This window comes from Typopeltis vanoorti, unplaced genomic scaffold (genome assembly GCF_054136105.1).
Source record: "Typopeltis vanoorti isolate ZY-2024b unplaced genomic scaffold, IOZ_Tvanoo_1.0 HiC_scaffold_24, whole genome shotgun sequence".
NCBI classification, from domain to species: Eukaryota; Metazoa; Arthropoda; class Arachnida; order Uropygi; family Thelyphonidae; genus Typopeltis; species Typopeltis vanoorti.
In genome coordinates this window covers 3,034,873-3,062,370 of record NW_028328064.1, presented here as the reverse complement: position 1 = coordinate 3,062,370, position 27,498 = coordinate 3,034,873, and the positions used below count along the sequence as shown (strand labels likewise).

The 27,498-nt window shown below is 39.0% G+C and overlaps 1 protein-coding gene across 2 annotated transcripts in view; it reads left to right on the top strand.

Annotated features, from left to right (window-relative positions):
* Positions 1–12,298, top strand: part of LOC150092176 (BMP and activin membrane-bound inhibitor homolog) — a 31,112-nt gene extending 18,814 nt beyond the window's left edge. Inside the window, exons 2-3 of one of the 2 annotated variants that reach the window (XM_090415255.1) lie at positions 8,858–9,130; positions 11,627–12,298. In XM_090415255.1, the coding sequence (XP_090271381.1) occupies positions 8,858–9,130; positions 11,627–12,015 (662 nt within the window). In that variant the 3' untranslated portion in view covers positions 12,016–12,298. Of the gene's footprint in view, positions 1–8,854; positions 9,131–11,626 lie in introns of both variants that reach the window. The other variant, XM_090415254.1, reaches the window with a different exon arrangement.
* The last annotated feature ends 15,200 nt before the right edge of the window (positions 12,299–27,498 follow it).

Below are 27,498 nucleotides of genomic sequence, written 5' to 3'. Positions count from 1 at the left end.
GGATAACAGCAACAGCCGAACCTCAGTTAACTTCCTTGGTTCAGCATTGCTAATTGTTACCCTGATTAGTAAGTAAAGGGTAAAATCTCAAAAAATCGGACGATCTCTAGGCACTCCATAGTGAGCGAAAGACCGTCCATGTCTCAGCGTTGGTTCCACTCATTGACGGCCGCCCCGTCCTAGCACCCCGCCTACTGAGCAGAACCGCTCAAATTCCGAGGAAAATAATTCACCGACAAGAACCCCTCAGTGGGCCGTGCCGGAGAACACCTTCCCCGGAGACTCAAAGCGCTCCCTTAAGGCAAAAATCTTAAGGGAGCGAACTCAAAACCTCATCACCCAGGATAACAGCAACAGCCGAACCTCAGTTTACTTCCTTGGTTCAGCATTGCTAATTGTTACCCTGATTAGTAAGTAAAGGGTAAAATCTCAAAAAATCAGACGATCTCTAGGCACTCCATAGTGAGCGAAAGACCGTCCATATCTCAGCGTTGGTTCCACTCAGTGACGGGCTCCACGACCACTGAGCAGAACCGCTCAAATTCCGAGGAAAATAATTCACCGGCAAGAACCCCTCAGCCGGCCGTGCTGGAGAACACCCTCCCCGGAGACTCAAAGTGCTCCCTTAAGGCAAAAACCTTAAGAGAGCGAACTCAAAAACTCATCACCCAGGATAACAGCAACAGCCGAACCTCAGTTAACTTCCTTGGTTCAGCATTGCCATTGGTTACCCTGATTAATAAGTAAAGGGTAAAATCTCAAAAAAATCGGACGATCTCTAGGCCACTCCATAGTGGGCCAAAGACCGTCCATATCTCAGCGTTGGTTCCACTCAGTGACGAGCTCCCCGACCACTGAGCAGAACCGCTGAAATTCCGAGGAAAATAATTCAGTGGCAAGAACCCCTCAGCGGGCCGTGCCGGAGAACACCTTCCCCGGAGACTCAAAGTGCTCCCTTAAGGCAAAAACCTTAAGAGAGCGAACCAAAAACTCATCACCCAGGATAACAGCAACAACCGAACCTCAGTTTACTTCCTCGGTTCAGCATTGCTATTTGTTACCCTGATTAGTAAGTAAAGGGTAAAATCTCAAAAAATCGGACGATCTCTAGGCCACTCCATAGTGGACGAAAGACCGTCCATGTCTCAGCGTTGGTTCCACTCATTGACGGCCGCCCCGTCCAAGCACCCCGACGGGCTCCCCGTTTAAGCAGAACCGCTCAGCGTTGGTTCCACTCAGTGTCGGCCGCCCCATCCTAGCACCCCGACTCCTGAGCAGAACCGCTCAAATTCCGAGGAAAATAATTCACCGACAAGAACCCCTCAGCGGGCCCTGCCGGAGAACACCTTCCCCGGAGACTCAAGGTGCTCCCTTAAGGCAAAAACCCTAAGGGAGCGAACTCAAAAACTCATCACCCACGATAACAGCAACAGCCGAACCTCAGTTTACTTCCTCGGTTCAGCATTGCTAATTGTTACCCTGATTAGTAAGTAAAGGGTAAAATCTCAAAAAATCGGACGATCTCTAGGCCACTCCATAGTGGGCGAAAGACCGTCCATGTCTCAGCGTTGGTTCCACTCATTGACGGCCGCCCCGTCCAAGCACCCCGACGGGCTCCCCGTTTAAGCAGAACCGCTCAGCGTTGGTTCCACTCAGTGTCGGCCGCCCCATCCTAGCACCCCGATGGGCTCCCCGACTCCTGAGCAGAACCGCTCAAATTCCGAGGAAAATAATTCACCGACAAGAACCCCTCAGCGGGCCCTGCCGGAGAACACCTTCCCCGGAGACTCAAGGTGCTCCCTTAAGGCAAAAACCCTAAGGGAGCGAACTCAAAAACTCATCACCCACGATAACAGCAACAGCCGAACCTCAGTTTACTTCCTCGGTTCAGCATTGCTAATTGTTACCCTGATTAGTAAGTAAAGGGTAAAATCTCAAAAAATCGGACGATCTCTAGGCCACTCCATAGTGGGCGAAAGACCGTCCATGTCTCAGCGTTGGTTCCACTCATTGACGGCCGCCCCGTCCAAGCACCCCGACGGGCTCCCCGTTTAAGCAGAACCGCTCAGCGTTGGTTCCACTCAGTGTCGGCCGCCCCATCCTAGCACCCCGATGGGCTCCCCGACTCCTGAGCAGAACCGCTCAAATTCCGAGGAAAATAATTCACCGACAAGAACCCCTCAGCGGGCCCTGCCGGAGAACACCTTCCCCGGAGACTCAAGGTGCTCCCTTAAGGCAAAAACCCTAAGGGAGCGAACTCAAAAACTCACACCCAGGATAACAGCAACAGCCGAACCTCAGTTTACTTCCTCGGTTCAGCATTGCTAATTGTTACCCTGATTAGTAAGTAAAGGGTAAAATCTCAAAAAATCGGACGATCTCTAGGCCACTCCATAGTGGGCGAAAGACCGTCCATGTCTCAGCGTTGGTTCCACTCATTGACGGCCGCCCCGTCCAAGCACCCCGACGGGCTCCCCGTTTAAGCAGAACCGCTCAGCGTTGGTTCCACTCAGTGTCGGCCGCCCCATCCTAGCACCCCGATGGGCTCCCCGACTCCTGAGCAGAACCGCTCAAATTCCGAGGAAAATAATTCACCGACAAGAACCCCTCAGCGGGCCCTGCCGGAGAACACCTTCCCCGGAGACTCAAGGTGCTCCCTTAAGGCAAAAACCCCAAGGGAGCAAACTCAAAAACTCACACCCAGGATAACAGCAACAGCCGAACCTCAGTTTACTTCCTCGGTTCAGCATTGCTAATTGTTACCCTGATTAGTAAGTAAAGGGTAAAATCTCAAAAAATCGGACGATCTCTAGGCCACTCCATAGTGGGCGAAAGACCGTCCATGTCTCAGCGTTGGTTCCACTCATTGACGGCCGCCCCGTCCAAGCACCCCGTTTAAGCAGAACCGCTCAGCGTTGGTTCCACTCAGTGTCGGCCGCCCCGTTCAAGCACCCCAACGGGCTCCCCGACTCCTGAGCAGAACCGCTCAAATTCCGAGGAAAATAATTCACCGACAAGAACCCCTCAGCGGGCCCTGCCGGAGAACATCTTCCCCGGAGACTCAAGGTGCTCCCTTAAGGCAAAAACCTTAAGAGAGCAAACTCAAAAACTCACATCCAGGATAACAGCAACAGCCGAACCTCAGTTTACTTCCTCGGTTCAGCATTGCTAATTGTTACCCTGATTAGTAAGTAAAGGGTAAAATCTCAAAAAATCAGACGATCTCTAGGCCACTCCATAGTGGGCGAAAGACCGTCCATGTCTCAGTGTTGGTTCCACTCATTGACGGCCGCCCCGTCCAAGCACCCCGACGGGCTCCCCGTTTAAGCAGAACCGCTCAGCGTTGGTTCCACTCAGTGTCGGCCGCCCCATCCTAGCACCCCGACTCCTGAGCAGAATCGCTCATATTCCGAGGAAAATAATTCACCGACAAGAACCCCTCAGCGGGCCCTGCCGGAGAACACCTTCCCCGGAGACTCAAGGTGCTCCCTTAAGGCAAAAACCCTAAGGGAGCGAACTCAAAAACTCACACCCAGGATAACAGCAACAGCCGAACCTCAGTTTACTTCCTTGGTTCAGCATTGCTAATTGTTACCCTGGTTAGTAAGTAAAGGGTAAAATCTCAAAAAATCGGACGATCTCTAGGCCACTCCATAGTGGGCGAAAGACCGTCCATGTCTCAGCGTTGGTTCCACTCATTGACGGCCGCCCCATCCAAGCACCCCGACGGGCTCCCCGTTTAAGCAGAACCGCTCAGCGTTGGTTCCACTTAGTGTCGGCCGCCCCATCCTAGTACCCCGATGGGCTCCCCGACTCCTGAGCAGAACCACTCAAATTCCGAGGAAAATAATTCACCGGCAAGAACCCCTCAGCGGGCCCTGCCGATGAACACCTTCCCCGGAGACTCAAGGTGCTCCCTTAAGGCAAAAACCCTAAGGGAGCGAACTCAAAAACTCACACCCAGGATAACAGCAACAGCCGAACCTCAGTTTACTTCCTCGGTTCAGCATTGCTATTTGTTACCCTGGAAGTCCTAAAAAGGACATCTCTTGTCTCTCCTCGTAACAATCTTATACCTGGTTATACCCTTGTATATAGCAGTTATTTTAATAAAGAAAAGGTGTATTTGAAAATTAAATTGAAAGAAGAAAAATAATTTTAAGATTAAATTTTACAAGAAAAAATTATAGGAAATTAAGTAATGAAAATTTTTATTACTCATTTTGTTAGGAGAAGATCTCATTAGCAAATCATCATAATTCAAAATTCTGATTTAGCATACAAGACAATATGTCATTCTAATGTACAGATTTCACAACAATGTTCTCAGAGAAATATTGATTTTAATGTTCTCTAACAGCGAACATTAAGACATGAACTATACAATTATAATCTTATAATATAATCTAATAGAATTATAATCCTGGCTATAATCTTTTAAGAATATTATTTTAAGGTATATTCATTTATATTCGTTCAACAGTTTTATATTATTTAATATTTGTTTCAGCAGATATTATTTTAAGAATATAAAAGTTGCTGCTTTAACAACAAAGGTGCTGACATATATTTCAGTTAATAGAGAATGTATTCGCTTAACAGTTTTTTTTAATATACATTTGGAGAGTTGCGAATCTAATCTAATGACATCATTTGCTGGTGCTGCAGATTTTTATCAAATAAAGGCAAAGAAAAATGAAATTATTTCATTTTTGCATTGAATAAAATTATAAGCTTATGACGGAATAAATGCTATTAAAGCCCAGATCATGGCAGGAGGGTAACAGCAATAGCCGAGTCTCAGTTAGAACTTCATTGGCTACAGCATTGCCATATTTAAAGGTAAAGCGGTCTCTAAAAATTCGGATGATCCCTAGGCCACTCAATCGTGGGCGAAAGACCGCCCTTCTCAGCGTAGGCTCCACTCAGTGATGGCCTTCCACCCACACGCCACCACCACCACCTAGCAGAACCGCTCATATTCCGAAGAAAAGCATTCACCGACAAAGCCCCTCAGCGGGCCGTGCCGGAAAACACTTTCACCGGAGACTCAAATTGCTCCCCTAAGGCAAAAACCTTAAGAGAGCGAACTCAAAACTCTAGAATCTCAGCGGCTCTGGAGGTAACAGCAACAGTCGAGCCTCAGTTAAACTTCATTGGTACAGCATTGCCCTCCATTACACTCACAGGGTTTCATCCCTTAAGTTCTTGAAAGAACTGGGAGATGGACTGAGTCCTTGACTCTTTATCCCGTCATCTGAATGAAGAAAATCTGTGTGGATGGGGTGTTATTGAGCTAAAGGCTCTAGTCATGGCTGGGTAACTTCAATAGCCGAGCCTCAGTTAAAACTTCATTGGCTACGGCATTGCCATTCATTACCTTGGAAGTCCTAAAAAGGACTCTTCCCCTCCCGGGCTTCATCCCTACCAAATATTTTTTATATTTTTTATCTAGTTGTATCTTAGTATATAGCAATTATATTAATAAAGAAAAGGTGTATTTAAGAATTCAATTAAAAGAAGAAGAATTAATGTAAAATCTAGTTTAAAATTACGAAGAAATTTTTAAGAAAAAATGAACATCCATTTTTTATATTTTAAGGAACAAGATATTCATAAAATATGAAAGTTGTATCTCAGTTCCTTCAGTAGCGCTGTTACGACCCTTTTTTGATCAACTGTAAACAGAAGCAGCAGAAGCAATAGCGGATTAAAGAACCGGATATTACATGGCAGTCTACAAGTTGCTATCTTGCAGTTTTCCGAACATAAGATGTTGTCTCAAGTATTCTACTACTTCAACAGAATTTTTTTTTTTTTTTGTTGTATTTTTAGACTATCGGTAAGCTGCGTCAGGTCTTATTGACAAATTAAAATCGATCGCTTGTTGATCGATAAAAATGCTTCAAAAATGTTCTATTTTATTTCTTCCACTAGATAGATGAAATTCTCACGGTTCCTTCAAAAACGGACATAAGAGGGACAATTGTTGCATTGAAAAAAAGAAGCAAACTGATTGTTGAAACTTGTGCAAAATATTATATATATATATATATATATATAAACAACTTTATTGTCTGCATTTAAACAAATTAACAAAAGGAAATCAGATCCACGATGTCTAAAATTGAAACGCAGAAAATGATCAGATCTGGAGGAACTTTCTCATAGGAATGAAGTCAGTCTACCTGGTAACATTATCATTATAAATCAGATATGTTTGAATGTTAAAAAATGGCAAATGAGCTTGGAAAAGTTATTAAAAACAAACATAAATATATTTTATTTACTGTGAGAACGAAGGGCCTTATTAAAGAAAATGATTTATAGAAATCCTCTCTGAAATAGCGAAGGTGTCGGAAGTAATCCAACCTCCGAGTCACTCGCGGCATTCCTCTCTCATCACTTGACGAACCACTTCAGGTGGGTGACGATTTACTTCAATCAATAAAAGTAGAGGTCACAAGGGAAAGCCAAACTGTGGTTGTGCCTTGCGAATGTGTTGGATGGAGACGATCCATCAACCTTAATTGCCGCTTGTCATCACTTTCTTTTGTTATCTCAGCCCCGCTTTGTGCACTAACTCTGGTAATACAGAAAGGAAAAAAAAATGCCGTTGGTAATCACAATCTCGGCTACACGTGCTTCCTATTGGCCTCTGGCGAATGGAGGAAGCGTGGGCCACTTAATTAAACTGTTTGGGCTATGCTGATGGTACTGCGCGTGCCGTACCCTTCGTCGGACTGGTCTGTCTATTAGTACGGTATACTTACGGTGAGGATGTGCAAGCTACCCTTTTGTAAGATTAAATAGCGGTTATTTTCTTCTTTGTGTACATCTGGGAGTTTTCGGACCACAATGCGATTCATTCTGTGTAGCTGAATGTCCCGGGAGCATTTCGCTACTGATGGATGGAGACTTTATTCTGCCTTCGGTCTCCAAATGCATTTTACTTGACCAAAGTATCAAAGGATTCCAGTAACAATCTCATGACATCACGGCTCAGTGAGCTTCCCATCTTTTATTTACTCGTAATTTGTTCAACATTGTTAGAGCTCAAATTGAAGCAGTCATGTATTTGCTAAAACACACACGCGTAACATCTCTATGACGAAGTTGAATTAGTTAGCTGACCTGATTTATATAAAACCAAACCTACACGCTAACAGTTGTCGAGAAGGTATTAAGGCAGAATACAAAAATGGCCGAAATATAATATCGATGGAAGGAGGATCCCTCGTCAGTTCTGATCCCTTGTTATAAAGATTTATTTTTTTAAAAAATTGTTTTCTTTATTTACATGAATTCGGTTACTTCAGTAAAAAAAATATATGTTAGATCATCAAACGACTAGAGGTATTTATTTATAATAGAAAAATTTTAATATTTTTTTATATTTGACAATAAGTAAAAACGTATTATAATTCATTGATTAAGAATATACAGAAAGATTTTGATACATGATGGTACAAGTTTTAAAATTATAGGAAAATAAGCAATGAAGTTATTGAAAGTTTATTTTTCACTTGGTTAGACTATAATAAATTTAGTTTAATCCTTTATCCAAGTGTGAGCAAACAAAGTTTGCGCCTGAAAGTATCTTCAGGACTGGGGTAAGGTAGTACAACACTAGGCAACTCGTTGCAAAGGTGGAGCAAGCTTACACCACTCCTATCTCAGTATCTCCCATAATGCAAAACACATCTCCTTGCGGATATATGTATAATGTTATGCATTAAGGGAAGGGCCACTACCCAGACTAGTTTCGACCTTTATTGAGGTCTCTTCAGTGGGAGCCAGGCCCAAGTGGAGATACCAGACAGAAGCAATAGCAAGATCATCTCTACCTATAAGTAGAGATGACCTTGCTATTATACATATATCCGCAAGGAGATGTGTTTTGCATTATAGGAGATATGGGAGATACTGAGATAGGAATGATGTAAGCTTGCTCCACCTTTGCAACGAGTTGCCTGGTGTTGTGCTACCTTACCCCAGTCCTGAAGATACTTTCAAGCGCAAACTTTGTTTGCTCACACTTGGATAAAAGATTAAACTAAATTTATTAAAGCAATGAAGTTACTTGCATTCTGCAATTTTTATAATGTAATTGAGATATAGAATTAAAAAAAAGGTGTAGCTTAGTTCAGATGCTAGCGTTTTTGACCATTAATTAATAGGTTGTAAATTTCAATCTGGCCCTTGAGCACAGTTTCTGACAGAGGTGAAAAATTAATAAAAATACAAACAAATAAATAAAATAAAACAAAAATCATTATTCCATTATTCATATAATCATATACTCAATTTCATAAAAATCAACATATTTATAGAGTAATTTTTATAAAATTAAATTGATAATGACTTTTTAAACACTTAATTTCTGCTCATGCTTAATATAGATACTATTTCTTAATATACTAATTTCTTATTAATTTCATATTAATCCAATGAACCATATCCAGTTATGGTTCATTGGATTAATATGTAAAACGACGCACTTTTGACATGTTTTCGGATATTCCCAGTTAAATTGGTAATGCTAAAGTTAAGGAACTTTGGATATAATCTAGGGTAAAGTGAAATAAATAATTATTGCACAATTGATATGTATTTCAAAAATGAAAAAAAAAATTAAAATATGATTAGTATACAAAAAATATATCAAAGATTTTCAATACACCTAATTCATTTTTTCTTCTTATGTTGTTATAATCTTCCTTCAAAGAAAAATACAAATTAATAAAATAAATAATTTATTTATTTAAATACAAAATTTAAGTGATATTTCAAGTGTTTATTTTTTCTTCACAATTAACGTCTAACAGAATTTTTTCTATTTGTCTCTTAACAGCAGACATCCGCTGTTACTGCAATCTTCCAGTGTGTGTCGCCACGGGTTACATGTGCAAATCCACCATAGGCACGTGCTTCTCGGAATATTTTGACGTTTCCAAATCCCGCCATGGGTGCATTGAACTGTACGTCCATAATGAGGAAGACGTGTGCGATCCTCATCCACGGAGTAAAGGCATCCTTCACTTGAGAAGCACGTGTTGTCACGAAGACATGTGTAACTATGCTAATAGCATAGACTTTACCATCCAACTGTACAGATTAAACCACACAGGTGAGTAATCTTGAGTTACAACAGATCATTTACTTGAAGCTATTTCGGTAACAATAGGCGTGATTTATATCTCGTAAATTTATTATCAAGTTGGATCATGGTTACATCTGATTAGTACACGAAAATATATTTACAAAAATTGAGTGAGATATATTTTAACTTTAAAACTAATTTGATAAACTCAGTGAGTTGTGTTTTCAGAGTCGATCTGATGTCAAAATAACAGTGAATAAGTGATAACAGCTATTGGATATCATGATAGGTTTCAGGACCTGGTTCTTAATGTCAGATCAAGTAGACCAAAAATTATCAGAAGTAAAATAAATTTTCACTATTTGCATATAAAAAAATTAAAACATTAAAATTATTAAATATTTGAGGTTTAAAAACTAAAATACATATCAAATTTAAATTATTCTTTATAAACACCAGGCAAATCATTTACTATCCTATATATAAATAATACATATAACACATATTATTATTTTTTTTGTAGACTATGATGAAACGGATCTCTACAAACAGGGGCGCGCTTGTGTGCAAAACTTTATTTGGCGCCCCTATTCTCTCCCCCCAATAAATAAAAAAAAATCACTTTAAAAAAACTTAAAAAAAAGTATTTCCTTCTCTTTGGCACCTGCGTCGCACATATTGCACATATGTATGGCCGGCGCATCCCTGTCTGCAAACACAAAAGACCTAAAGCCATCCTGATTTCAAGAAATGATCTATAATCCCCTTGCCCTCTCAGGGTGAGCATATTGCTCATAATGTTTTTTCTTCACTGTATCCATTCAGACAGCTTTAAATATGAAAAGCCCTTGCAGTCGGTAAAGTCGAAGTTTTGTTGTAAATGTGCATTTCCATTGTAGATTTGTTATAAATATTTCTGTTAGACCATGTGCGGAGATGGTGCGAGAGGGCTACTATGTAATATGTAAAACACTAAAAAGATTTTTTACAGATGGGGTTCGGGTGCTTCAGCATTGCCCAAAGCAGGCAGTTGTACTGGAAACGTTTCGATTTCTTTGATTTTAAGACGCCTGATCTGAGGGCGAATGAAGAGGTGCTCTTTACGAATATCAAAAGTAGTTGAGGAGGGACAACCTTCTAACAGGGATTTCCCTTGGATAATCGTTTACGTCCGATTCCCTATGAAATTAGTAAATCACAATATCGTCCCCCCCGACCTTGTGGATCCTTTTGTGAAATATGTCATGCAATTGAAACTGTAGGGCACCACTTCGCCAAGTGCAGCGCATTTGGCGAAGTCTGGCTGATGTGCTTAGGATCCCATTGCCCACTTTCTGTGAGGTGGTACTGTTGCAGTTCCTCCCACCGGTGAGAAAAAAAAAGTAATTTTTCTGATCAATGTTATAAAATATCGCATATAGAAAATACGTGAAAAACATCTCCTCACTGAGGAAGACAGAATCTACCATCGAATTAGGAAATGCTTCTTCGTCTATTGACTTTGATTCCTGGAGTAGCAAAGATACTTCTTGGGCGAAGAACGATTCCTAAGGAGATGGTGTAGACCACCAACCATGTCAGATTACATAGGGGGATGAACGTGTACATATATTTGTAGCATCATTGTTTTTATGATCTTTTAAACTCAGATTTTATTAGTTTTGTCATTTTAGTCTAATTTCATTTCATTTCAATGTAGGGGGGAGGTTGGTCTGAACAAACACGGGCTGCGAAGGCCAATATCGAGGGGGGGGGGTCCTGAGCCAACTCTCCCCAATTTGTTCTTATTGTTTTTATCCATTTATTAGATTTTACAGGCCTTTATACTTCATATACTAGTTTCATAGTATTTTTAATATTATTTTTATCTGTTTACTCTTGTTAGGTTTTTTAGTGTTTTTTTTCCTTTTTGAGACTTTTCTTTTAGTGAGTGAAAAGTCAAATGACCTTTTTAGAAGCACCCGATGGGACAACAGCTAAAACTGGTCAAATGAGGCCTCCCCCTCTCTCTCTGCCGAATCACAGGGGGGCCACTTTTATGCTCTAATCGCGAATGATGAGAGACTTTGACTAAAAAAAAAGTATAAGTAATCAAAGTTGAATATCTTACTGAATTATAAGGATTAAACAAACAGTAAAACAATAACACTCACGAGAGAGGAAAAAAGAGATTACGAAAAACGGATTTGAGACCTGCTACTCTTGATTTTCGGGAAGTTATCCACAATTTTATTTCCTAAGAACAGTTCAAGATAATAAAACATGCGACGTTATTGTTTAGATGGTAAATAATAATACTTATTTATGATTTTCACACAGCTCATTTTATTTTATTAGAAATTTATTAAAAATGCTCCTGAGAACCATAAGTTACAATGAAAATCATCAGAATAAATGAATTCTTAATATTAAGATAAAAGAAAAAATTTAAAGGATTTTAGTAGGCATTTCTAATAATAAATTATAATTTTTTTTCACTTAAAATCACAAAAACCCCTGTCTTACAGTTTTTCTTCTCTTTAGGTCTATATCGACGCACAGAAGACCATCTTTTCCCATTCGTTCCACCATCTCATAGTGCAGTTTTGGAGCAGCATTTGTGGTTCAGAGCCGCCGTCATAGCAGTTCCAATCGCCGGGAGTTTTATTTTAATTATGCTAATCTTTGTAGCCGTTCGTATGCTTCGGGAAGACAGTAAACGCCAGAGAAGGATACTCGAACTTCGACGACAGAGGGAGTTCAAAACTCAGTGGCTGTTGAACGAAAACATGCCTTACTTCGAGAAGAAATTAACTAATGTGAAATTCAGTGAACTAGACGACCATCCCAGTTTCTATAGGAACATTACCATAGCTTTGTCAACAGAAACAGCCAGTACCGAGTCCAAAGACAAATACTTCGTTTTTGTGTGACCTCGTTTGCATACAGACACATTGTATATTGCATCTCTCAGGAAAAGATAATCCGGATTATGTCAAATTTCATCACCAGATGGAGCTAAGAATTTAATTGTAAATTTTGTCCATCTAAATATTTTAATGATGTAAATTTCTTACTTACAAATTGATGGATTTTGTAGTATTTCTGTTATATAACATTCCTAAACTATATTCAAACGATGGTAACTATTATTATAGTAAAAACAGTAGAGTTCCTTTTTCAAATTTTTTTACTGCCATCGAAAGAAGAGTCAATATTAACCTACACCATTTAAAAGAATACATAAGATATATTGTAATATATGTACGAGAATAACGATCATATTATTTTCAATAAAAAATTTGATTATGTTCGTTGTAAAACAAATTACATTAATTTGGGTCACATGTTAATATTAATATTAATATTAATATATGTGACCCAAATGAATACTTGAAACAATACTAAATATTTAACTGGTAAATATTTAAATTTATCTTAAGATGCCACTACTGAATTTTAAATAACTTTACCTGTTGGATTCCAACTTAGCAAATTAATAGCTTGAATCACGTATACCGTTTTGCTATTGGATAGCCAACTATTACTATAACGCACACTGTGTAGTTATTTATGTAGTCATAAACTGTTAGCCGTTTTCTGTATGTCGACGCCTAAAACATTTTCTAACACTGTGCTATAGTTTCAGTGTTGATCTAAAAACTTTTGAAAATTAAAACAGGAAATGCACTGATCATATATCCTTGAATTATAAAGTAAAACAAAGATAAATGCGCAGTCTCTTATAGTTAACGTGGTCATACTGTAAATGAAGTCAATAATGTTATGCTAAGTTTTAGATGTTAAGATCACTAGATGGCGCCATGGCTATAATTGTAACGACTTCTGACTTATCATGTTTCAGCATGGAAAACTGATTAATGCTATAGTGCTATAATATAATTAATGCTATAATATAATCGAGAAATAGCTTCGGGGTATTTTAGTACTCAACAAACTGTCAGAGGCGCACTCTAACATAATTAGTAGACAATTTGTTGACGAAATATTTTCCGTATGGCCAATTTAGTCATTAAAAACTTCATACGATGGTACTTCTCACCAATTAGAGTGTTCATTCAGTGATGAATTGCATTAACGGTACCAGCAATTATAACAGGAACCAAAATAATTCCGGTTGTGATCTTTTACTCATAACGAAACTGAAGTAAATAGAAAAATGAAGAGCATCGATTATGATACCAAAGAAGGTGTTTAATTTGTGGAGAAAATGTCATTCGTTAACATAACATTTTAAATTCATTATTGACAAAATGAGCACGTGCTATCTCGCTTCTCGATTTGATTATCAATGAGATTTTAGCGAAAAGCTATTGGATAATAATAGCTTTTCGCGTTTTATATTTATTTTTTTTTCGAAATAATTGCTTTAATAAATAAATTAAAAGTGCCACTTCTTCATTTAGAAGACACGATTAAGCACATCTTTTAGAAATATTAAAAAATTTATTACTTAACCGACAAAAAAAAAAAAACTACATCGATTTATGGGTCAAAGCATTTGCTTAAAAATTTTATTCTTTCTGGGATTTCAAAAAATCTCAGAAATAAGAAAATATGTTTGACCCTTTCCATCCTAACTATAAAACATTACCTCCTCCCTATTTGTAACGTCTTTCTTGAAGAAGTAATCACAAAAACAGATGGGACGACCATAATATATGCGTATAAATGTAGTTATATTATTGTACAAAGTGTAAGAAATTATCTTGAATTTGTATAGATTCATACTCTTTTCTGTGTGCTCCGTATTTCATGTATTTATTAATATTGTGAGCTGTACAATATTTTCCTTAAATCAAAAACTATGATTGCTATTTATTACGAAATAAAATGATTCTATAAAACTTGTTTTGTGGATATTCTTTCCTTTATTTATTTGCTCATGTCCACGCGGTTAGCCTAGTGGCTTTGCGCTTCGCAAGTATATGCCTGAGGAAGGAGTGTCCTAGGTTCGATTCCGTCAACGACGTGAAGAGCTCAAGGATCTTCCTCAGCCATAGTCAAGTTAGCCGGTCTTGGGCGTGGACAGCAGGGTTTTTCCCGCCAGTTTATCTGGTGTTTTTCATCCCGCAAGCAGGCAAACCGGTCCGAGGACACACACGGATTACAGTCAGCAATACTGACCCGCCATATGTCTGATTTGTCAGCCTATGCCGGTTCCGGAGCCCGAATAAAATTTGGGGGGACTAGATGGTGCCGTGAACTCCCGTAAAAAGGGGGAACGCTGTATCATCACACGGAATTTATTTTATTTATTTACTCACGACATTTAAATTCATATATTCAATTAAGATCGTAATAACAGCTGAAATTATATATTCAATACATTAGTCAGTATATTATTTGTAAAAGACAAAAAAAAAAAAAATAGAACAAGCCAATCCACTCACGTTACATCGTTCTGTGGTGGGATTCATGCACAATATATTATGTTTTAAGCAGTGTTTTTAAAAGAACTTTTTTAATTTAGAGGTTGATAATTTTCATTGCATCATACTAGAAAATGACATATACAAAATAAGACCCAGTGCGTACAAAATACTAAAACACATGAATGCAGATATAAAAGAAACTGCAAATATAAATTGTGAAATAGATGTAAAAGAATTCTTGGATTACTTTACAGATTTTTGGACGGATAATACTGGCATCAAAAATATTACACCAGAAACTAAAAAATACCTTAAATGATACGATAACAATGAAAGAATTAAAGGACAACCTAAATAAAATAAAAATGGCAAATCAGCAGGAGAAGATGGGATAAACTCCGATCTGTATAAATTTGCTGGAAAAAAATTTCATCAAAGATTACTAAAATTTTTAAATAAAATATATACAAATGGACAAATGCCAATAGAATGGAATACAAGCATAGTAATACCTATATTTAAAAAAGCGGATAAAACAAAACCTTCTAACTACAGAGGTATTTGTTGATTGAATACATGAGTAGAATACTTAATGAAAAACTAAAAATATAAGTGAAAAAATATTATTAGAATGTCAAAATGGATTTAGAAAAGGACGCTCTACAATGGATGCAGCTTTCTGTTTAAAACTACTAGAAAAAAGAAGAGAATTTAATTTGGAAACTCATCTCTTGTTTATAGATTACGAAAAAACATTTGACAAAGTAAAAAGGATATCTGCTGTTTGATATATTACAAAGAATAAATATACCTAATATTTTACTACATGCAATATTGAATATATATAAAGATAATGAAATAAAAATAAAAATAAATGAAAATTTGTCTGAAAAACAATCTATAAACCAAGGAGTAAGACACGGATGCCGTCTGTCTCCAACACTTTTCAATATTTACATTAATGAAATATTAATACAGTGGAACACCTTAACCAATCAAGGTATAGAAATTTACCGGAATAACAAAATAAATACGCTATTATTTGCAGATGATCAGGTAATAATATCAGATAAGGAAGACAATTTACAAAGAGCAATATATAATTTAAACATTATAGTAGAATAGTTTGGAATGAAAATTTCCATAAATAAAACAATGGCATTTTGTGGACAAACTCCAGTTAGAAGCAAAATAGTTATTAATAATAAAATATTAGAACAGATAAATACTTTCAGTTATCTTGGATGTGAAATATCTTATGAAGGAGAAAAGATATAAAATTAAAAACTTCAAAATTTTTACAGATTATAGGCTTGATAAATAGAACATTCAACCCAAATATAGTACAAAAAGAAACACGCTTGAAAACATACAATACTTTAGCAGTGCCCACATTATAATATGGCAGTGAAATTCGGGCAATAAACAAACAGATAAACAAAGAATAAAAACAAGTTCAATGAGATTTATGAGAAGAACTGCAAAATACACGTTATGAGATCAAAAAAGGAACGAAGACATTTTAAAAGAACTAAAAACAAAACCAATAGAAGAAAAACTAAACAATTCTAAACAAAAATGGATTGAACATGTAAACCGAATGGCCAACACCCGACATCCAAAACAAATACTGAAATATAAGCCAATTGGAAAGAGAAGGCAGAGTAGACCTCAAAAAAGGATACTGGATGGATAATGAGACCGGAACAGACCAATATGGTCTATACCAGTAATTAGTGTTATGATGATAATTTTCAAAACACACTGATGTTCCTTATACGACCTTTCATACAGTAGAACTCAGGTTATTGTATTATTTAAATTTTTAGTAGGCATGCGAACGGTACAAACTTATCAGATGAGTAGAAAACTAGTATTGTTGTATTTCTAATATTACATTTTATATTATGGAGATGGCATCTAGCGGCAATAATTTTACCGTTTTCTCTTTGTTTATTCTTGAGAGATTTCGTTGTACTAAAAAAGTCATGATTTACGTCTAATAAATCAAAATGTCACTACCTACACATTCTTTGTAAAGTTCGGACAAAATTATTTCTATACTAGGGGGGCTACGCCTCCCCCCCAAAAAAATTCTATTTCACGATGAAAACCTTACACTTTATATGTTGGAAATTTTATTTCCGACAAACAGAAGAATCGTTTTTAGTTGATGTTGGCATTTGTTCCAAACGCCAGATAACATCCGAGAATATACAGCTTTTCTGTGTGTGTGTGTGTCGTGTTCAAAATGCTCTTCTTTCTCCTTCTCCATTTCCGGCAAATTTCAAACACGCACACGGTTCACAAGTCATAAGTTAGAATACTCTTTTCTGTCTCTCTCTCCAGGTGAGCTCGCGGTTCAATTTGGACGTGGCGTACCAGACATCTTGTTTAAGCAGCTTTCCTAAAAAAAAAGGAAAAATCCTTCTTTCATTCTTTTCGTTGACTGTTCAACAGAGGCTGAATAAACCAAGTACGCGATTTCAGATGTGTTCCCAGGAATACATCTTAAGCCTACGCAGAGCGCTCATGGACGTTGATTGATCATAAATTCAAAAGAAGTTTTTTTTAAGTTTCTTTCCAAAAGTCCCCTATTGTATGCGTTTTACTTTTCCTCCTATTTTATTCCTATAAAAATACTTCACAGTGTCATTAGGAATCTCCTTGTCATCGCAAGATCTACACTTCAAGATGACTAACGTTCTCGTAAGTATATTTTACAATTTGAACTGAAACTCCAATAATTCAGTTTTTTTTGTAAACTTATATTTTAAAAGAAGTTATTTTCACATCCTTAAAATTAATTGCTTAGTCAAAGATTCGTAAGTTCATTCGCTAAGCTTTCTGGTTCTGCAATGAGGGAGCTCTTCAGATGTATTCCCAAGACAGCTAAAATTATCAGACATTAGTAAAATAGCACATCACTTTAACCACCGAACTGTGCTCTTTCCAACAAGCGCATGCGCGTTGCGATAGTTTCATCAGTTCTTGTGTAGATGCTGTTAGTGGCTCATCTCCAAAATTTGAAAATGGAACAAACAACCGTTGAACAGAATTTTATTTTAAACCTGGCAAGTCTGCCTCAAACTTGCCCGGACAAGTCAGAAACATTTGATTATGTTAAAACGGTGTAGGATGAATGTTCTATCACGTGCACGAGTTTCTGAGTAGTTATAATTTCAAGACAGTAATTTCCATTGTTAAGTCACCTCTCCATTCAAGAGTGCTTGGTTAAGAACTTTTTTTTTTTTTTTTGATTCACAAGCAGTAGATCCATAGCCAATAAGGCCGTGGATTGTTCATAAAGAATTGGTTCCTGAGGACCCTATAGTTAACAATGAGTACTGTCTTGGTGTCATGCAACGTCTGAATCAAATTATGAGAAGAGTGAGAGTGGAACGAATAGTACCGAACAAACAGCTCAGTGCTTCTTCACGACAATGCACCTGCCCATTCTGCGTTAAACATGAACCTTTTCTCACTGTCAAATCCACTACAGTGCTCGAAAACAACGCTGTCCTGCAGCATTTGACACCGTTTGTGTTTTCTCTCAGACAGATACTGAAAACAAAACTTAAAGGACACTGGTTTGACCTATTGTCTGTCATCAAAAGAATGTAACTGTCAAATTCAACCTTAGACGTCTATCAGCGGTGTTTCGAAAAGACAACTGAGGTAAGAAGAGATTATTATATATTATATTGAATAATCTTCCTTAGTTTCTATATACAGTATATACATATCGCAGAACGTATAACTTGACTGTCTATAAGAGTGAAGCATAATGCTTTTATAATCCCTGCTATCTGATAAGGTTACTGTGTAGGGAAAAGTTTATGAGCCAAGTGCTCTGCCCGAGTGGGTGTGAGTTATAGATCATTGTTAGGAACTAGGATGGCCTTAGGTCTCTTATATTCGAAGAAATCCGATTCACCATAGTTTCTGCTTGTTGTAGTAGTTCATTTGGATGTGAAGACGTGTTGAGAAGAACCTTATTGCTAAAGATTGCAGGAAAGAGTAGATATAAGGGATATTTGTGTCCCGACAAAGTTGAACATTTCTGATATACCATGGAGCATTTAAAATCATGCGTAGGCATTTGTTTTGCACTCTCTGCAGTTTGAGGATATTTGTACTTGAGGTGTGGCTCCAGGCGGGGGACGCATAAGTGATAATGGGACGAATCATCAACCGATAGAGGAGCAATTTGATTTTGGCATCCAGCTTACTATTCCTATTGATAAGAGGGTAGAGCTGTGCTATGACGTTTGATGCCTTTGTACATGAAGCTTTTGTATGTGGACTAAAGGTTAGTTTTCTGTCCAGCAATACACCGAGATATTCGGCTTCTGCTTTCCAGGGCATTTTGATGTTAAATAGGAAGATGTCTTCTTTAGGAGATTGAGTTTTTAGTGAAAAGCATGGCGATGCTCTTATGAGGGTTTACCTGCAATCTCCAATTGGAGAATTAGTGCTCTAGTTTCAGTAGGTTTTCTTGCAGTTTCTTGGTAATAAGATGCGGTTTAATAGATCTGGCCAGTATAGCTGTATCGTCAGCGGAGAGGGCAATGATAGATGACATTGAATTGTGCGGGATTGTATGTATGTATATATATATATATATATAAAAACACACACACACACATATACATATCCTTATAATGACTGGCTTAAAGGGGCGAAGAAAGAATGCTTTTCATCTTCCCCGTTATCTGTAGCGGAACAGTGTAGGAATAAGGTGTTATTGAGCAATTAAAGCTCTGATCATGGTAGGAGGGTAACAGCAAGAGCCGAGCCTCAGTTAAAACTTCATTGGCTATAGCATTACCCTCCAAGGGTATTGGATCGAATGAATCAATCACCGCATCTCACGGTCGATTGATTCCAACCTCCCCTTCATATAAATCTTATTAAACAATATTTATGAGTAAATAAGCCCTTATTTTACTAAATAGCGAAGTATTTCGATTTCTATTTAATGTTATATTAAATTTCATAATTTTTTTTTATGTGGCTCCCACCAACGAAATGTTTTCATACATTTATAGTATATTCTTACCGAGTGAGCTAGAATTTTTGTTTCTATTTTTGGTCACCTTCTTTCTTTCATATATATATATATATATATATACACAGTATATATATACTAGGGGGCCTTCTCCCCCTGACGCCTACGGCGCTCCCCCCCAAGTTCCGGGCTGGTAGGTCGGTTCTCCTAGAATTCTGATAACTCGAATTTTGAAGACTCGAAAGGGGGTTTCCTCCACCCCCGGGAGCCCAACCTTCCGAGTTCCAAACTGGTAGGCTGGCTCCCCTTGAATTCTGACTCGACACTCAGGGTAGCCCTGATATTCAAAACGTTTCAAATAACTTGACAAAAAACGTGACACAAAAACGTTACAAAAAAAAGCTCATCATTTTATATTGTAGAGTATATATATATATATTATACCAATTTTCATTAAATATTTGCAATTAGTTATTGCACTGATATTTATGTTAATTTTAATCGTTTCTAGATTTTAATAGCTTGCGTGATTGTCTTGAATCTTGGCTGGGTTGTAACTGGATATCGTTGGAATCCATGCAACTCGTTAAACTGCAGCGCATTTTTCACTGATAAAAATTGTTCAGGAAGTATACAAAATGGGAATGGGACAAGTTTTCCTCATTGCTGTAATAAATGCATCGTCAGTAAGTATCGATTCTTCCTTTATCAATGAAATAATCATCGCAATTTATGGCAGAAGTTATTTTATAATGTTAACGTTAAAGTGCATCAGAAAATCACCACTGGATACTTAATTCTGTCACCTATCACTATTTATATCACTACAGTATTATATCGAGAATATTTCATAATAAAATTATTGTAACTATACTTTAAATGGAAATAATATTATTACTTATATTCATACTTACAAAATTTTGTTAATAAAATTGAATGATTTTAAGACACCTTAATTTTTAATACATTATGACATCCTAAGTTATTTTCGAAATTTACCGTATTTCATGATCTCCGCATGATATTAAACGCACCATGGTACGTCAGAAATGTCCAACTTCACCGGGATACAAATATCCCCTACATCTATTCTTTCCTGCAGTCTTCAGCAATGAAGTTCTTCTCAGTGTCCTCTTCACATCCAAATGAATTAGTGCAACAAGCAGCAAATTATGATGAAACAGACTTCTCAAAATATAGGAGACCGAAGGCCATCCTACTTCCAAATGAAGATCTCTGAATCGCACCCACTCAGGCAGAGCTCTTAGCTCATAAACTTTTCCTCACACAGTAATCCTTATCAGATAGCAGGGAATAAAAAAGCATTTTGCTTCGCCCTTATAGTCAGCAACGTCTTGCGTCTTGCGTCTTGCGTATTTCATGATATTTCATGATATGGATATATGGATATGGAAACGTCTGGTTTGTAGAACCAAGACAATATATATGGAAAGAATCGACCGTGAGATGCGGTGATTGATTTTATATGAGATGCCCATATAGGGTAACGGATGGCAATGCTGAACCAATGAAGCTTAACTGAGGTTCGGCTGTTGCTGTTATCCTGGGTAAATGAGTTCGCTCTCTTAGGTTTTGCCCTAAGGGAGCACTTTGAGTTACCGGGGAAAGTGTTCTCCGGCACGGCCCGCTGAGGAGTACTTGCCGGTGAATTATTTTCTTCGGAATGAGCGGTTCTGCTCGGTACTCGAGTTTCACTGAGTAGAACCAACGCTGAGATTTGGACGGTCTTTCGCCCACGAATGAGTGGCCTAGAGATCGTCCGATATTTTTGAGATATCACCTTTACTTACGCATACGGTGATTGATTCATTCAATCCAATACCCTTGGAGGGTAATGGGTAGCAATGCTGTAGCTAATGAAGCTCTAACTGAGGCTCGGCTATTGCTGTTACCCTCCTGCCATGATCAGAGCTTTAATAATAGCTCAATAACCTTATCCCTACACTGCCCACTACAGATAACGGGGAATATGAAAAGCATTCTTGCTTCGCCCCTTTAAGCCAGTCCTTATAAGGATTATAAGGACGTATTTCATTGAGATTAGAAGGTAAGATGGCGGCTCGCGTGTTAGTGTTTCGTGTCGTGTATTTTTGATGGTGAATTGTGAATTTGACAAGTTTTTAGAGATTTATGCTTATTCTTTAGTAATATTAGTTATTTGCTGCTGCCATAAACAGGCATTTTGTTTTCCATACTGGTTTATCCAGGTAAGTCAACTGACTTCACAAAGGCGATACGCTAGGCCTACTACCATTAGTATCGCCATTGTTGTTGTACTTCAACATCTTATTGCTGGTTGACACGCCTATGCTTGATATTGCAGGCAGTCCTTTGCGGCTGCGGGATATTTTACAAAAATTTATGCTGGCAGGTCTTGAGACCTGAGGGATATTTTATTAACGCACATACGCAGTTAAATCGATATGAGCGTACCAGACCTAGACGTATTCACTGATTTGCTCGATAAAGAGCCAGCTCTTGAACTCATTGATAAACTCCAAAAGAAGTTCAAGCTGACATGGCCTACTAGTATGATTGACCCCGACACTATTATCGAGTCACTCGATAAAAAGCTAGCACTCAGTTTTATTAAAAAGCTCCTCAAAAAGTTTGAACGGGATTGGCCCGGCTACTTAAATTTGTATTCCTCACCTGAAGTTGATGCTGAGGAAAATGAAGACTCCCCTCAAATGGAGGAAAAACTCAATCTAGTTGTCTCTACCTCTAATCCTTCTGATCAAGAAGAAACCCCCGCACGTAAGAAGAGAAAAATTCTTGCTGCTGAGTCAATAAATGTTGTTGGTATGGATGAGGATGTTCCCATTTCAGATCCCTCTGTTTCCCCCAATGAAAAGGTGCCACCGATTATCCTAAGGGAAAAGCAGAGATGGTCATCACTCAGAACCATCATGGCTAATTCACAGATTCGTTACACGTCTGCTAAAAATTCAGACGAGGGAATACATATCCAGCCCACCACGGTGGCTGACTATAGAAATCTTACAAAGGAACTGGACACTAGAGGAACCCAATATCACACATTTTCACTTGCCTCCGAAAAAAATCTGAAAGTAGTCTTACGTGGAGTCTCCGAGGATATTGACACAGATGAAATAGTTGCTGACCTTAACCTACAGGAACTACCCCCATAAAGGTTACTAGAATGTTTAGATCAAATAAGACACCTATGCCTTTAGTTTTAGTAGAAATTCATAACATTTACAAAGACATTTATAATTTAAAATCAATCTGTGGACTCAAAATCATCCCAGAACCATTGAGAAAGAAATCATCTTCTGGGCAGTGCCACCGATGCCAAAAATTTGGCCATGCCCAGAAGCTATGCAAAGCTCAGTTCAAATGCCTAAAATGTGGCGAGAATCACCCCACAGACACCTGCGCCAAGCCAAAATCCACCCCGGCTAAGTGCGCTAATTGTGGGGGTCCTCACCCTGCTAATTATAGAGGGTGTATACATCACCCCAAAAACAGATGGAATGATACAAGTCATCAATCTACCTCGTCATCTAGTGCGAGAGTTCCTGAAGCTCAGGCTACTCAGTTCTCCAAGAGTGAATACATAACAGGTGCTCGCCCATCATTAACTGAGCCCCTTAAGAAAACGAATCTTCAACATCAAGTAAGAACATATGCTGATGTGGCCCGCTCCAATCAGATAGTACAAACCCAGAACCGGAATAATCCACACTCAAATCTATCAGCTGTTATCACCTCTTCTCTTGCAAACATGCTGCAGGATTTCAGCAACTCAAATCCATCCTTAAGTGTCACAAAAAGATTCCTACAGCAAACCCAATCCATATTATCTGCACTCTCTGATGCATAGGAAAAAAATCGTCCCAAACTCTCTTAGGATTATCGGTTGGAATGCCAACGGCATAAAAAACAAACTGTTAGAAATCCAGGAATTTAATAATAGATACAACCCAGATATACTGCTAATTAATGAAACCCACCTGAGGCCTGCTGACACCCTGAAAATCAGAGGGTATCAGATTTACAGAAACGACAGGCTTGGGTATAGAGGTGGAGGTACAGCCACCCTTATCAAAAACTATATCAATCATCACTCAATAACCAACCCTACTACCACCAACCTCGAAATCACAGGAATCAATGTTCTCACAAACTCAATTGGAAACCTCAAAATTTTTTCTGCATACAACCCTCCATTAAAGACATTATTGACCTCAGATCTGGATGCCATCCTTGGAGTAAAAGGACCGGTCATCATTGCTGGAGACCTCAATGCAAAGTATCCTGCTTGGAACAGTAAATCTACCAACAAAAATGGTCGCATCCTTTCTAGCTACACAGGATTAAACCATGCTGTTGTGGCTGGACCTACCGAACCAACTCATCTCAGTACATCTGGCACTGCTGATATCCTGGATATAGCCATCCTGCAAGACATTAAACTACAGTACAGCCTTACATCACTAAACGAGCTGTCGTCGGATCACAACCCAATTCTACTGCAATTGGGAGAACAAGAATGCTTGTCTCCTCCTTCTCATTCAAGCATATCGTGGGAGAGATTGTCTAAAGCACTTCGGGATCAAATAGGACCCGTCCCTCACATATGCACACCAGAAGATGTGGAATCTGCAGTGACTAGCCTCACCCAACAGATTAAGTCCGCTATAATGGCTGCATCCTACTAGAAACCTGTTCCCAAGCCTGATCGTTTGCCTGAGGACATTATGGACCTGATCAGAGATAAGAGCAGAGCTAGGAAGAGATTTCATAACACTCGCGCACCTCAGGATAAGACAGTGCTTAACAGATTGAATGGAGCAGTAAGAGATGCACTTAAAACACATAGAAACGAAGTTTGGGATAAAAAGTTGGCCTCTATCTCACCTATTGATCACTCTATCTGGGGCCTACTGAGAAATATCAAAAATAAAACCAGATCCCTCCCCCCCTATAATCTCAAACCAGGGCCTAGTCCACACAGATGCAGATAAGGCAGAAGCCATACTTAAAAATCTTGAGGATCAGTGCAAACCTTATAACAACATTGATTTCAATCATCTGTACAAAATCCACAGACAGGTTAGGCATGCACTAAACCTCCCGGACACCAGTGCCGATCATATTGCACCCGCATCACCTGTTGAATTATATGATATTATTAAAAAACTTAAGAACAATAAAGCTCCTGGACCAGACAGCATCTCAAACAGGGTGATCAAGCTGCTGCCTCGAAAAGCTATAGTACATCTGACCAGTATAATAAATACAATCTTAAGACTTCCTATTTTCCTTCCACCTGGAAAATGGCTGATGTGATTCCTATACATAAGCCAGGCAAAGACCCACACTTACCGCAGAATTATCGTCCAATCAGTCTCATCTCCAATCTGGGTAAGGTCGCAGAGAAGGTCATCCTCTCACGACTCCAAACCTCAGTAAATGACCTAAACATCCTCCCTAAAGAACAGTTTGGATTTCGACAACACCATAGTACTACCCAGCAAATCCACAGAATTGTGGAATATATCACCACCAGCTACAACTGGCGCCAGTGCACAGGAGCGGTATTCCTAGACCTATCTAAAGCGTTTAACAAAATCTGGCATTTTCGACTCCTGCACAAACTTATCTCAGCCGGTATCTCACTAAAAATGGTTCATCTAATTCGTTCATATCTTCAGAATAGATCAATGCAAGTTAAAATTAACGGTTCTACATCGTCCCAGCGCCATATCTTTGCTGGAGTGCCGCAGGGATCTCTACTGGCTCCATTGCTGTTTTCTGTATACATGTCAGACATCCCACACAATCCGATGACTTCCATTTTAGCACTGTATGCGGACGATACGGCAATACTAACCAGATCTCTCAGACCCCACTTCGTTACCAGAAAGCTTCAAGAAAATCTTCTAAAGCTGGAGGGTTGGTTCTCCAAGTGGAGATTGGAAGTCAACCCCCTGAAAAGCTCAGCGGTTCTCTTCTCAAAAAGGCCAATGTCTCCTGCAGGAGATGTGTTACTATTCAATACTAAAATTCCCTGGCAGAAAGAAACAAATTACCTGGGTGTGATTCTCGACAAAAAGCTATCTTTCAACCAACATATCAAGTCTGCATGTGCAAAAGCATCTAAAGCCATAGCTCAGATCTACCCGCTAATTAATAGAAATAGCAAACTCAGCAACAGAATCAAATTGCAGCTATATCAGATGACGATTCGTCCTATAATCACCTATGCCTCTCCAGCCTGGAGCCACACCTCTAATACTAACATTATTAAGATACAGCGAGTGCAGAACAAGTGCTTGAGAATGATTTTGAACGCCCTGTGGTATGTTAGAAACAGCCAACTCCACAGAGACACAAATATTCCCTATATTCTCTCTTATCTACAATCCTTAGCTTCCAAATTTTTTCTAAAGACGTCCACACATCCCAACGATTTGGTTCAACAAGCTGCAGCATACGAGCCAACGGACATATTTAAATATAGAAGACCAAAAACTATATTAGCCTCCTATAGCGATACATAATCTCCATGCCCATTCAGGGCGAGCAAACTGCTCGTAAATTTTACCCTCACTGTAACCACGACAGATAGCGGGGAATATGAAAAGCATTTTGCTTCACCCTTAAAGAATAAATGTCAATTGTCAATTGTATTTCATTTCAGGACAGGAAGGTGAATCAATCGACCGTGAGATGCGGTCGATTGATTCATTAATCCCCTAGGAGGTAATGGATGGCAATGCAATGCTGTACCAATGAAGTTTAACTGAGGTTCGGCTGTTGCTGTTACCCCCTTGGGCGATGAGTTTTTGAGTTCGCTCTCTTAAGGTTTTTGCCTTAAGGGAGCACTTTGAGTCTCCGGGGAAAGTGTTCTCCGGCACGGCCCGCTGAGGGGCTTTGTCGGTGAATTATTTTCTTCGGAATTTGAGCGGTTCTGCTCGGTGGTCGGGGAGCCCGTCACTGAGTGGAACCAACGCTGAGACATGGACGGTCTTTCGCCCACTATGGAGTGGCCTAGAGATCGTCCGATTTTTTGAGATTTCACCTTTACTTACATAGTCGGTGATTGATTTTATATGAGATGCCCATATAGGGTAGCGGATGGCAATGCTGAACCAATGAAGTTTAACTGAGGTTCGGCTGTTGCTGTTATCCTGGGTTAATGAGTTCGCTCTCTTAGGTTTTGCCCTAAGGGAGCAATTTGAGTCTCCGGGGAAAGTGTTCTCCGGCACGGCCGCTGAGGGGTACTTGCCGGTGAATTATTTTCTTCGGAATGAGCGGTTCTGCTCGGTGGTCGAGTTTCACTGAGTAGAACCAACGCGGAGATTTGGACGGTCTTTCGCCCACGAATGAGTGGCCTAGAGATCGTCCGATATTTTTGAGATTTCACCTTTACTTACATAGTCGGTGATTGATTCATTAATGCCCTGGGAGGTAATGAATGGCAATGCAATGCTGTACCAATGAAGTTTAACTGAGGTTCGGCTGTTGCTGTTACCCCTTGGGCGATGAATTTTGGAGTTCGCTCTCTTAAGGATTTTGCCTTAAGGGAGCACTTTGAGTATCCGGGGAAGGTGTTCTCCGGCACGGCCCGCTGAGGGGCTTTGTCGGCGAATTATTTTCTTCGGAATTTGAGCGGTTCTGCTCGGTGGTCGGGGAGACCGTCACTGAGTGGAACCAACGCTGAGACATGGACGGTCTTTCGCCCACTATGGAGTGGCCTAGAGATCGTCCGTTTTTTTGAGATTTCACCTTTACTTACATAGTCGGTGATTGATTCATTAATACCCTTGGAGGGTAATGGATGGCAATGCTGTAGCCAATGAAGTTCTAACTAAGGCTCGGCTATTGCTTTTACCCTCCTGCCATGATTAAGGTTTAAACACTTTAAGCCAGATCTATAACATTTAATAGCGAGATACTAATAAATAAATATGTTGCGTTTGATAATGATCAATCAATAATTTAATCGTTTATTTTCC